We start from the raw sequence: 13,931 nt of genomic DNA, 5'->3' as shown, positions 1-13,931 counted from the left end.
CAACTTTATGGGCCGAGGGGCCTGTATTGAGCTGTAGGTTTTCTATGTTTCTAGGATGCAGAGTTTTACCAGGATGCTGTTTGAATTAGAGAGCACATAGGTGAGAGTAGGTTAAAAGGTGGCACAACATTGTGGGCCGAAGGGCCTGTACTTTGTTTTATTTCCAATGCACTGTTAATAACCCTTTCAAAGAAAGTGAGTAACACCATAGAACAGCACAGGAAGAGGCCTTTCAGCCCATCTGTCCTGAACACTGGCAAACTAAACCAAACCCATCCACCTGCACGTGATCTGTGCGCCTCCATTCCGTGTTCAAGAGGACAGGAAGGTTTAACTCCACACACAATTCAAAACAAGTATTTATTTAAAATGTTTATAAAGTTAAAAGCAATTCTGTTACTATGGCATTTTAAAATTAGGAGCCCATCCTTATGAACTACGGTGACACAGAATGCCATGCACCCTCATCAGTCCACACACTGTCCCTGCAAAACACTTGTTCAAAGTTCAGCCACGTTGCGGGAAAGCTGGACCAGAGTCTAACAACACTGAACTCTGGGTGTAGCTCAGCTACCTACGCAGCAATTATAAACTCTGACCGTAAAAGAAACACTTCACAACAATGCCAGGCTCATGAGTACATTTCACAAACAATGCACAGGAAAACACAGAATGACTCACCACATTTACACCAACAACAAAGAACTTCGCTCAAGATTTCCAATTCAATCCCACACAACTTGGAAACGTTGCTTTTGACATCTGATATACATATTAGAAAGATTATTTAGTCCATCCTAAATGAATGCACATTCTCAGAGAATTGCAGCAAATAACACAGAGCAACAGCAAATGACAGCCCTTTAACAAATACTGTTCTCCACCATCCGTACGCCAGGATGCCACCACAGCAACTAGGAACAGGAACACACACAGTGACTCACCAACACTTACAACCAGGAAATTAATCTGCAGCATCCCTCAACATTTCCAATTTCAATAGGGGAGGGAAGAAAGGGGCTGGTGAGAGGGAAAGGGTTTGGTGTGGGGATGGATATGCAGCAAGGGAAAGGTGGAAGGCAAGCTGGAGTGGGTAAGGGGGAATCCCCTGTGGTGGGGAGAGGGGGATCCATGCAGTGGGGAGTCGGCTGGGAGAGGATCCCTCCGGCGGGAGATCCCTGAGGCAGGAGGTGGAGTGGGGGGGGTGGGGGGATCCCTGTGGTGGGGGGATGGAGTGAGTGGGGGGGGATCCCTATGGTGGGGGGTGGAGTGAGTGGGGAGGATCCCTGTGGTGGGGGGTGGAGTGAGTGGGGATCCCTGTGGTGGGGGTGGAGTGAGTGGGTGGGGGAACACCCTGTAGTGGGGGGGGTGGATCCCTGTGGTGGGGGATGGAGTGGGGGGTGGATCACTGTGGTGGGGGGTGGAGTTGGGGGGAATCCCTGTGGTGGGGGTGGAGTGGGGGGAGGTGGAGGGTGGAGTGGGTGGGTGGGTGAACACCCTGTGGTGGGGGGGTGGAGTGGGGAGGTGGGGGTTGAGTGGGTGGGTGGGGATCCCTGTGGTGGTGAGTTCCGGTGGGAGGTGGAGTCCCTGCGGTTGGGAGGGGGGAGCAGGGGAGGGGGAAGAGTAGGAAGGGGAGAGTGGTGGAGAAGGGGAGAGTGGTGGAGGAGGGGAGGGGAGGAGGGGGAGGGGAGGAGGGGGAGGGGAGGGGAGGAGGGGAGGAGGGGAGGAGGGGGAGGGGAGGAGGGGAGGGGGAGGAGGGGAGGAGGGGAGGAGGGGAGGGGGAGGAGGGGAGGAGGAGGAGGGGAGGAGGAGGAGGGGAGGAGGAGGAGGGGAGGAGGAGGAGGGGAGGAGGGGAGGAGGAGGAGGGGAGGAGGAGGAGGGGAGGGGGAGGAGGAGGAGGGGAGGGGGAGGAGGAGGAGGGGGGGGGGAGGAGGAGGAGGGGAGGGGGGAGGAGGAGGAGGGGAGGGGGGAGGAGGAGGAGGGGAGGGGGGAGGAGGAGGAGGGGAGGGGGGAGGGGAGGAGGGGAGGGGGGAGGGGAGGAGGGGAGGGGGAGGAGGGGGAGGGGGGGGGGGAGGGGAGGGGGAGGAGGGGAGGAGGGGGCGGGGTGGATGGGTGGTGGAGGGGGGAGGAGGGAGGGCAAGGAGCATTACTCTCTGCTGATCCTCTACCCACCTTTTCTCTGCGAAGCGTGCACCTCACACAGGCCGTTCTTACAAGGCATCCAGATCTTCTTCAGCGGGTTCTGCGTGAGCTCCGGAAGCCAGTTTGCCATAATACCTCCCGTTCCTGAACGCTGCGCAGAGTTTAAGTTCTCGGCATCTCTGTGCGCTCCGCACCGTCTCCCGGCTCGTCGCTGCCGTCAGCAGCCATGTACTGATCACGTGAGGCCCTCCGCCACACCGAGTGTCTGAGGCAGCGGCCCTCGGGCACCGCACAGGCCGAGCCTCGCATTCACATTCACATCAGCGCTGCATGTTATCAGCGCATCCGATCCGAGCCCAGCCCAGGCGCGGCGGCCCCGGCTCCCTGCACAGTGCGATCCCACGGGAGAGGGGGAGCGGGGCGGCCAATCGCTGCAAGCAGATGACATCGGCACCAATCAGCCGTTCCACCGACACGATACGTAGCTCCATCCCACATCAACACCAATCAGCTCATTCCAGCCCAAATCCGCACCAATCACCTCGTTCCAGCCAACAGAAGCCCAAAAGAACACATAGGAGGCGGATTAGGCCATTCAGCCCGTCAACTCCGCTCCACCATTTCATCAAGTTCCCATTCAAGCCCATACATTTTCCTTATGCCCCGACCGATGAGGAAACTATCAAGTTCCGCTTAAAATATGCCCACGGACTTGGCCTCCATCGCAGTCTATGGCAGAGCATTCCACAGATTCACCACTTATTGGCTAAAAAAATTCTCCTGACTAAATTCTGTTCTAAAATCGTAAACACGAGGAATTCTGCAGATGCTGAAAATTCAAGCAACACACATCAAAGTTGCTGGTGAACGCAGCAGGCCAGGCAGCATCTCTAGGAAGAGGTACAGTCGACATTTCGGGCCGAGACCCTTCGTCGGGACTAACTGAAGGAAGAGCTAGTAAGAGATTTGAAAGTGGGCTTTTAAAGCTGTATAAGACCCTATTTGGAGTACTGTGCTCAGTTCTGGTCACTTCACTACAGGCAGGATGTGGATACTATAGAGAGGGTGCAGAGGAGATTTACAAGGATGTTGCCTGGATTGGAGAGCATGCCTTAGTTTGAGTGAACTTGGCCTTTTCTCCTTGGAGCGACGGAGGATGAGAGGGGACCTGATAGAGGTGTGCAAGATGATGAGAGACATTGATCGTGTGCATAGTCAGAGACTTTTTCCCAGGGCTGAAATGGCTTACATGAGGGACATAGTTCTAAGGTGCTTGGAAGTAGGTACAAGGGGGATGTCAGAGGTGAGTTTTTCATACAGAGAGTGGCGAGTGTGCGGAATGCACTGCCAGTGATGGTGGTGGAGGCAGATACAATAGGGTTTTTAAAAGACTCTTAGAAAAAGTATATAGAGCTTAGAAAAATAGAATGGTAGGGTAATTCTAGGTATTTTCTACATGGTCGATACAAAAATGCTTTCTATGAGGTCAGCCCATAATTTTGAGGCCGTGCCCTCTAATTCTGGATACCCCCGCAGAGGAAACATTCTCTGCACATCCACCTTATCTCATCCTTTCAACATTCAGTAAGTTTCAGTGAGATACTCGCACATTCTTCTAATGAGTGCACGTCCAAAGCTACCAAATGCTCCTCGTATGTTAACCCTTTCATTCCCAGAATCATCTGTGTGAAACTCCTCCGGACTCTCTCCAATGACAACACATTGTTTCTGAGATATGGGGCCCAAAATTGATGACGATACTACAAGTGTGGCCTGACTAGTGTCATATAAAGCTTCAGCACTCTAGGGAAAACTTAGAGAAAGTGAGGAGGTGATAGACAAGAGCTACAGGGAGGTGGTCACCCCAAGGCTGCAGAAGACTGATAAATGGGTGACTGTCAAGAGAGGGAAGCAAAAAGGTCAGGTAGTGGAGAGACCCCTGTGGTCGTCCCCCTCAACAATAAGTACTCTTGCTTGAGTACTGTTGGGGGGACAATCTTATCTGGTGGAAGCAACAGCAACTGTGCTCTGGCACTGAGTCTGGCCCTGTGGGTCAGAAGGATAGGGATCTGAAGAGGATGGCAGCAGTGATAGGGGACTCCGTAGTTAGGGGGACAGATAGATGATTCTGTGGACACAAAAAAGAAACACAGATGGTAGTTTCCCTCCCAGGTGCAAGGGTCTGCAATGTTTCTGAACACGCCCACAATATCCTGAAAAGGAAGGGTGAGCAGCCAGAAGTCATGGTACATAGATATGACATAAATAGAAAAAGAGAGGAAGTCCTGAAATCAGAATACAGGGACTTAGGAAGGAATTGAGAACCAGGACCTCAAAGTAGTAATCTCATGATTGTTAACTGTGCCATGTGACAGTGAGGATAGGAAGAGAATGAGGTGGCAGAATAATGTGTGGCTGAAGAATTGGAGCAGGTTGGCAGGGATTCAGATTTCTGGATGATTGAGACCTCCTCTGGGGCAGGTGTGACCCGTACAAAAGGAACGGGTTGCACTTGAATCCAAGGGGTCCGATATCCTTCTGGGCAGGGTTGCTAGAGCTGTTAGAAGTGGTTTGAACTAATATCACAGGGGAATGGGAACCAGTATGATAGAGCTGAGGATGAAGCAGCAGGTTTACAGGTAGATGATGGGTGTAACATGAATGTAAGGAAGGACAAGCCAATGACTGGGTACAAATGCAGACAGAGCAAAGAGTTAAATTGTACCACAGAGGCAAAACTCAAAAGGGCAAAGAATGCAGGACTGAAGGTGCAGTATTTAAATACACATACTATACAGCATAAGGTAGATGAACTCGTGGCGCAGTTAGAGATTGGTCAGTATTACACTGTGGGCATCACTGAGTCGTGGCTGAAAGGAGGCCATAGTTGGGAGTTTAATATCAAAGGATAGACTTTGTATTGAAAGGACAGGCAGGAAGGCATAGGCGGTGGTGTGGCTTTGTTGGTAAGAGATGGAATTACATCTTTAGAAACAGGTGACAAGGGGTCAGAGAATATTGAAAGTTGGGAGTGGAGTTAAGCAACTGCAAGGGTGAAAAAAAACCATTATGGGAATCATATATAGGCCTCAAAATAGTAGCCAAGGTGTGGGGTTGTGATTGCAAAGGGAGCTGGAAAAGGCATGTGATAAGGGTAATGACACAATTGTAATGGGGGACTTCAATATGCAAGGGGTTTGGGAAAATCTGGTTGGTATCGGATCGCAAGAGAAGGAATTTGTTGAACGTCTATGAGATGGCTTTTTAGAGCAGTTTGTGCTTGAGCCTTCTCAGGGAAAGGCTATCTTAGATTGGGTGTTGTGTAGTAATCCAGATTTTATTAGGCAATTTAATGTAAAGGAACCCTTAGAAGGCAGTGATCATAATGTGATTGAATTCATTCTGCATTTTGAGAGGGAAAAGAGGAGGTCAGTTGTATCAGTATCACAGTGGAACAGAGGGAATTACAGAGGCGCGAGAGGGGAGCTTGCCCAGGTGGATTGGACAGGGATACTGGTGGGTTGACGACAGAACAGAGGTGCCTGAAGTTTCTGGGAATAGTACACAAGGCTAAGGATAGATGTGTCCCACAGCAAAGGAGATCTCAAATAGCAGGGGTAGGCAACTGTGGCTGACAAGGAAATTGAAGGACAGCGTAAAAGCCAAGGAAAAGACATATATGGTAGCAAAAGTGAATGAGAAGTTGGATAATTGGGAAGTTTTTAAAATCCAACAAAAGGCAACTAAAAAGCCATAAGAAGGGAAAAAATGAAATATGAGGGCAAACTAGCCAATAATATAAAGCAGGATACTGAAATGTTTTTTCAGTCATATCAAGAGTAAGTGGGAGGTGAGAGTTGATATTGGACCACTGGAAAATGATGCTGGTGAGGTAGCAATGGGGGACAAAGAAATGGCAGATGAACTTAATGAGTATTTCGCATCAGTTTTCATTGTGGAAGACACGAGCAGTGTGCCAGGGAGCAGGAATGAGTGTCATTGCAAATATCAAAGGAAAAAGTGGAAGGCAAACTCAAAGATCTAAAGCTGGATAAGACACCTAGACCAGATGGACTGCATCCCAGAGTCCTGAAAGAGGTTGCTGAAGAGATAGCAGATGCATTGGTCAAGAGCTTTCAAGAATCACCTGATTCTGAATGGTTCTGGAGAAATGGAAAATTGCAATTGTCACTCCACTCTTTAAGAAGGGAGGAAGACAAAAGAGAGGAAATTAGAGGCAAGTTAGCCTAACCTCAGTGATTTGGGAAAGTGTTGGAGTCCATTATTAATGACAAGGTTTTGGGGTACTTGGAGACTGATAATAAGTGAAGGCATCCGTTAGTCTTTGCGAGACCATGGATCTGCGCCTGGAAAGTCTTCGCTCCCCAGGGCGCAGGCCTGGGCAAGGTTGTATGGAAGACCAGCAGTTGCCCATGCTGCAAGTCTCCCCTCTCCATGACACCAATGTTGTCCAAGGGAAGGGCATTAGGACCCATACAGCTTGGCACCAGTGTCGTCGCAGAGCAATGTGTGATTAAGTGCCTTGCTCAAGGACACAACATGTTGCCTCGGCTGGGGCTCGAACTCATGACATTCAGGTCACTAGTCCAATGCCTTAACCACTTGGCCATGTGCCCACACCAGACTGATGATAAAATAAGTCAAAGTCAGCATGGTTTCTATAAGGGAAATTTTGCCTGACAAATCTGTCAGAGTTCTTCGAGGAAGTAACAAATAGGTTAACTAGGAAGAGGCAGTGGATGTCATTTACTTGGATTTTCAGAAGGTGCCACAAATGAGGCTGCTTTAACAGGATAAAATCCCACGGTATTACAGGAGAAATACTGGCATTGATAAAGGAATGACAGGAAGGGGGAAACAAGTGGTAATAAAGGGGGCCTTTTCAGGTTGGCTGCCAGAGACTAGTGGTGCTCCTCAGAAGTCAGTATTGAAACTGCTATTTTTACATTGTTTGTTAATGATTTACATAATGGAGTTGTGGCTTGCGGCAAAGTTTGCAGAGGATATGAAGATAGGTGGGGGCTAGATAGCTCTGAGGAAACAGGTAGTCTGCAGAAGGATGGGCAGATTAGGAAAATGGGCAAGAAACTGGCAATGAAATACAATGTTGGAAGATGTATGATAATGCACATTGGTAAAAGAAAAGAAGTACAGACTGTTATCTAAATGGGGAGAAAATACAAACATCAGAGTTGCAAAGGGACTTAGACATCACCGTGCATGACCAGAAGAAAATAAGACATAGGCGCAAATTAGGCTATTCAGCTCCTCCAGTCTGTACTGCCAATCCATCGTGGCTTATCCCACTGACAAGGGAAGTCAAAGCTAATCTAAAAACTAAAGAGAGGGCATACAACAAAGCAAAAATTAGCAGGAAAATGGAGGATTGGGAAGTTTTTAAAACGTACAGAGAACAACTAAAATAATCATTAGAAGGAAAAAGATGAAATATGAAAGCAAGCAAACAATATCAAAGGAGATAGGAAAAGATTTTTCAAATATGTAAAAATTAAAAGAGGGAAGAGAGTGGATATAGGACCACTAGAAAATGAGGCCAGAGAAATAATAACAGGGGAGAAGGAGATGGCAGATGAACTAAATAAATATTTTGCATCAGTCTTCACTGTGGAAGACACTAGCAATGTGCCAGATCTTGAAGGGTGTGAGGGAAGAGAAGTGGGTGCAGTTACTGTTACCAGAGAGAAGGTGCTGTAGAAGCTGAAACACCTAAGGATACATAAGTCATCCAGACAAGATGACCTGCACCCTGGGTTCTGAAAGAGGTAGTGTTAGAGATTCTGGTGGCATCAGAAACAATCTTTCAAAAAAAATCATTGGACTCTGGCATAGTACCAGAGGACTTAAAAATTGCAAATGTCATTCCACTCTTTAAGAAAGGAGGAAGGCAGCAGAAATGAAATTATAAACCAGTTAGTCTGACCTCAGTGGTTGGGAAGATAAAACGCAAACACGAGGAAATCTGCAGATGCTAGAATTTCAAGCAACACACATAAAAGTGCTGGTGAACACAGCAGGCCAGGTAGCATCTCTAGGAAGAGGTACAGTCGACGTTTCGGGCCGAGACCCTTAGGAAGAGGTAGAGTCGATGTTTGGGAAGATGTTGGATTCAATTGTTGAAGATGAGGTTATGGAGTACTTAGTGATAGAAGGCAGGATAGTATAGAGTCAGCATGGTTTCCTTCAGGGAAAATCTTGCCTACCATAGAAACATAGAAAACCTACAGCACAATACAGGCCCTTCGGGCCACAAAGTTGTGCCAAACATGTCCTTACCTTAGAAATTACGAGGCTTAACTATAGTCTCTATTTTTCTAAGCTCCATGTACCTATCCAAAAGTCTCCAAAAAGACCCTATCGTATCCACCTCCACCACCGTTGCCGGCAGCCCATTCCACGCACTCACCACTCTCTGCGTAAAAAACTTACCCCTGACATCTCCTCTGTACCTACTCCACAGCACCTCAAACCTGTGTCCTCTTGTGGCAACCATTTCAGCCCTGGGAAAAAGTCTCTGACTATCCACACGATCAATGCCTCTCATCATCTTATACACCTCTATCAGGTCACCTCTCATCCTCAGTTGCTCCAAGGAGAAAAGGCTGAGTTCACTCAACCTGCTTTCATAAGGCATGCTCCCCAATCCAGGCAACATCCTTGTAAATCTCCTCTGCACCCTTTCTATGGCTTCCACATCCTTCCTGTAGTGAGATGACCAGAACTGAGCACAGTATTCCAAGTGGGGTCTGACCAGGGTCCTATATAGCTGTAACATTACCTCTCAGCTCCAAAATTCAATTCCACGATTGATGAAGGCCAATACACCGTATGCCTTCTTAACCGCAGGGTCAATCTGCGCAGCTGCTTTGAGTGTCCTATGGACTCGGACCCCAAGATCCCTCTGATCCTCCACACTGCCAAGAGTCTTACCACTAATACTATATTCTGCCATCATATTTGACCTACCAAAATGAACAACGTCACACTTACCTGGGTTAACTCCATCTGCCACTTCTCAGCCCAGTTTTGCATTCTGTCAATGTCCCGCTGTAACCTCTGACAGCCCTCCACACTATCCACAACAGCCCTAACCTCTGTGTCATCAGCAAACTTACTAACCCATCCCTCCACTTCCTCATCCAGGTCATTTATAAAAATCACAAAGAGAAGGGGTCCGAGAACAGATCCCTGAGGCACACCACTGGTCACCGACCTCCATGCAGAATATGACCCATCTACAACCACTCTTTGTCTTCTGTGGGCAAGCCAGTTCTGGATCCACAAAGCAATATCCCCTTGGATTCCATGCCTCCTTACTTTCTCAATAAGCCTTGCATGGGTTACCTTATCAAATGCCTTGCTGAAATCCATATACACTGCATTTACTGCTCTTCTTTCATCAATGGTTAGTTACATCCTCAAAAAATTCATTCAGGCTCGTAAGGCATGACCTGCCCCTGACAAAGCCATGCTGACTATTCCTAATCATATTATACCTCTCCAAATGTTCATAAATCCTGCCTCTCAGGATCTTCTCCATCAACTTACCAACCACTGAGGTAAGACTCACTGGTCTATAATTTCCTGGGCGATCTCTACTCTCTTTCTTGAATGAAAGAACAACATCCGCAACCCTCCAATCCTCTGGAACCTCTCCCGTCCCCATTGATGATGCAAAGATCATCTCTAGAGGCTCAGCAATCTCCTCCCTCGCCTCCCACAGTAGCCTGGGGTACATCTCATGCGGTCCCAGTGACTTATCCAACTTGATACTTTCCAAAAGCCCCAGCACATCCTCTTTCTTAATATCTACATGCTCAAGCTTTTCAGTCTGCTGTAAGTCATCACTACAATCACCAAGATCCTTTTCCATAGTGAATACTGAGGTAAAGTATTTATTAAGTACCTCTGCTATTTCCTCCAGTTCCATACACACTTTCCCACTGTCACACTTGATAGGTCCTATTCTTTCACGTCTTATCCTCTTGCTCTTCACATACTTGAAGAATGCCTTGGGGTTTTCCTCCATCCTGCCTGCCAAGGCCTTCTCATGGCCCCTTCCGGCTCTCCTAATTTTCTTCTTAAGCTCCTTCCTATTAGCCTTATAATCTTCTAGATCTCTAACATTACCAAGCTCTCTGAACCTTTCGTAAGCTTTTCTTTTCTTCTTGACTTGATTTATTACAGCCTTTGAACACTATGGTTCCTATACCCTACCATAACTTCCCTGTCTCATTGGAACATACCTATGCAGAACTCCACACAAATATCCCCTGAACATTTGCCACATTTCTTTCGTATTTTTCCCTGAGAACATCTGTTCCCAATTTACGCTTCCAAGTTTCTGCCTGATAGCCTCATAATTCCCCTTACTCCAATTAAACGCTTTTCTAACTTGTCTGTTCCTATCTCTTTCCAATGCTATTGTAAAGGAGATAGAATTATGATCACTATCTCCAAAATGCTCTCCCACTGAGAGATCTGACACCTGACCAGCTTCATTTTCCAATACCAGATCAAGTACAGTTTCTCCTCTTTTAGGCCTACCTACATATTGTGTCAAGAAACCTTCCTGAACACACCTAACAAACTCTAGCCATCTAAACCCTTCACTCTAGGGAGATGCCAAACGATATTTGGGAAATTCAAATCTCCCATCACGACAACTCTGTTATTATTACATCTTTCCAGGATCTGTTTCCCTATCTGCTCCTCAATATCTCTGTTACTATTGGGCGCCTTTTTAAAAAACACCCAGTAGAGTTATTGACCCCTTCCTGTTCCTAACCTCCACCCACAGAGACTCTGTAGACAATCCCTGCATGACGTCCTCCTTTTCTGCAGCCATGACACTATCTCTGATCAACAATGCCACGCCCCACCTCCTTTGCCTCCCCCCCTGTCCTTTCTGAAACATCTAAAGCCTGGCACTCGAAGTAACCATTCCTGCCCCTGAGCCATCCGAGTCTCTGTAATAGCCACCACATCGTATCTCCAAGTACTGATCCACACTCTAAGCTCATCCACTTTGTTCACAATACTCTTTGTGTTAAAATAGACACATCTCAAACCTCCGGTCTGAGCGCGTCCCTTCTCTATCACCTGCCTATCCTCCCTCTCACACTGTCTCCAAGCTTTCTCTATTTGTGAGCCAACCTCCCCTTCCCCAGTCTCTTCAGTTCAGTTCCCACCCCCCAGCAATTCTTGTTTAAACTCTCCTCAATAGCCTTAGCAAACCTCCCTGCCAGGATATTGGTCCCCTTCGGATTCAAGTGCAATCCATCCTTTTTGTACAGGTCACACTGGTTCCAAAAGAGGTCCCAATGATCCAGAAATCTGAATCCCTGCCCTCTGCTCCAATCCCTCAGCCACGCATTTATACTCCACCTCATTCTATTCCTATATTCACTGTCGCGTGGCACAGGCAGTAATCCCGAGATTACTACCTTTGTGGTCCTGCTTCTCAACTTCCTTCCTAACTCCCTGTAGTCTGTTTTCAGGACCTCCTCCCTTTTCCTACCTACGTCATTGGTATCAATATGTACCACGACCTCTGGCTCCGCACCTTCCCACTGCAGGATATCTTGGACGCGATCTGAAACATCCCAGACTCTGGCACCTGGGAGGCAAACTACCATCCGTACTTATTTCGTGTGTCCACAGAATCGCCTGTCTGACCCCCTAACTATAGAGTCCCCTATTACTGCTGCCATCCTCTTCCTTTCCCTACCCTTCTGAGCCACAGGGCTGGACTCTAGTACCTGACACTTCCCCTTCCCTCTCTTGACTGTGACCCACTTGTCTGTCTCCCGTGGCCCTGGTGTGACCACCTGCCTATAACTCCTCTCTATCACCTCCTCGCTCTCCCTGACCTGACGAAGGTCATTGAGCTGCATCTCCAGTTCCCTAACATGGTCCCTTAGGAGCTGCAGCTCGACCCACCGGATGTAGATATGGCCGTCCAGGAGGCTGGGAGACTCCAGGACCTCCCACATCTGACACCAAGCACAGAACACCGGCCTCACACACATACTTCCTTTCCGCAATTAACACAGGTAAACCTACCTCACCTCGTCCTGTTACCGCCAAAGCCCTATCACTCTGCTGCCCTCTCACTCCACTGCCTGCTGGATATGGCGGTGTTCTTTTTAAACTTTGGCTTTGATAATGGCTTTGTTGCAGAGTTTTCAAATGTTATGAAGATAGGTGGAGTAGAAGGTAGTTCTGAGGAAGTAGAGAGGCTACAGAAGGAATTAGATAGAATGAAGAGAATGGGCCAAGAAATGGCAGATGGAAGACAGTGTTGGAAAGTGTACGGTCCTGCACTTTGCTAAAAGACATGAAAGGATTGACTCGTTTCTAAATGGAGAGAAACTATAAAAAACAGATGTGCAAAGGGCCTTGGGAGTCCTCGTGCAGGGTTCCCTAAAGGTTAATTTGTAGGTTATGTCTGTGGTGAGAAAGGCAAATACAATGTTTGCATTCATTTCAAGAGGACTGGAATATAAAAGCAAGGATGTAATATTGAGACTTTAATAAGGCACTGGTGAGGCCTCACTTGGAGTATTGTGAGTGTTTTGGGCCTCTTATCTGAGAGAGGATGTGCTCTGAAATTGATTCCAGATTGACGGCTTCTAATATGAAGAGCATTTAAGATCGTAAGACATAGGAGCAGAATTAGGCAAGAGCACCTGCCTTCTCGCCATATCCTTTGATGCCCTAATCAATCAGGAAAGTATCAATTTTCACTTTAAATATACTGACTGTCTTGACAGCCACAGCATTCACAGATTCACCTCTCTCTAGCTAAAAAAAATTTCTCCTTACCTCTGTTCTAAAAGGTCCCCCACCTCAATTTTGAGGCTGTGCCCTCTAGTTCTGGACACCCCCACCATAGAAAACATCCTCTGCATATCCACTTTATCTAGTCCTTTCAACATTCAGTAGGTTTCAATGAGATCCCCCTGCAAACTTCTAAATTCCAGTGAACACAAAGTTGCCAAATGCTCCTCATAGGTTAACCTCTTCATTCCCAGAATCATCCTTGTGAACCTCCTCTGGACTCTCTCCAATGACAACACATCCTTTCTGAGATATGCGGCCCAAAACTGTTGACAATACTCCAAGTGCAGCCTGACCAGTGTCTTATAAAGGCTCAGCATTATCTCTTGGCTTTTATATTCTATTTCCCTTGAAATAAATGTCAACAGTGCATTTTCCTTCTTTACCACAGACTCAACCTGTAAATAAACCTTCTGGGAGTCTACAATTTGAGAGGGGGAAGGAAGCATTCATCAGCTGTAACAGTATCACAATGGAATAAGGGGAATTACAGAGGCGTGAGAGAGGAACTTGCCCAGATGGATTGGAGGATACTGACTGAGTTGACGGCAGAGCAGAGATGGCTGAAGTTTCTGGGAATTGTTCACAAGGCGCAGGATAGCACGTCCCACAGGGGAAGAAGTTCTCAAATGTCATGGGTAGGCAACCATGGCTGACAAAAGAAGTTAAGGATTGTATTAAAGTCAAGGAAAGGGCATATAAGGTCGCAAAAATTGTGGGAAGTTGCATTATTGGGAAGCTTTTAAAATCCAGCTAAAGGCAACTAAAAAAGCAGAGTGGTCAATAATATAAAGCAGGATACTCAAAGTTTATTCAGTTATATAAAGAGTAAAAGGGAGGTGAGAGTTATTATTGGACCACTGGAAAATGATGCTGGTCAGGTAGTAATGGGAGACAAAGAAATGCCA

The 13,931-nt window shown here is 47.2% G+C and overlaps 1 protein-coding gene across 3 annotated transcripts in view; it reads right to left on the bottom strand.

The window, feature by feature from the left end:
* The window catches only part of LOC134357001 (6-phosphofructo-2-kinase/fructose-2,6-bisphosphatase 4), an 83,333-nt gene that overhangs the window by 48,903 nt on the left and 20,499 nt on the right, over nt 1-13,931 (bottom strand). Inside the window, exon 1 of one of the 3 annotated variants that reach the window (XM_063068303.1) lies at nt 2,173-2,567. The exons of 1 other annotated variant lie outside the window; for it this stretch is intronic. In XM_063068303.1, the coding sequence (XP_062924373.1) occupies nt 2,173-2,272 (100 nt within the window). In that variant the 5' untranslated portion in view covers nt 2,273-2,567. Of the gene's footprint in view, nt 1-681; nt 911-2,172; nt 2,568-13,931 lie in introns of those variants that run through there. One more of the 3 variants, XM_063068305.1, reaches the window with a different exon arrangement.

This window comes from Mobula hypostoma, chromosome 15 (genome assembly GCF_963921235.1).
Source record: "Mobula hypostoma chromosome 15, sMobHyp1.1, whole genome shotgun sequence".
Lineage (NCBI taxonomy): Eukaryota > Metazoa > Chordata > Chondrichthyes > Myliobatiformes > Myliobatidae > Mobula > Mobula hypostoma.
This window is presented reverse-complemented; position numbering and strand designations above follow the sequence as displayed.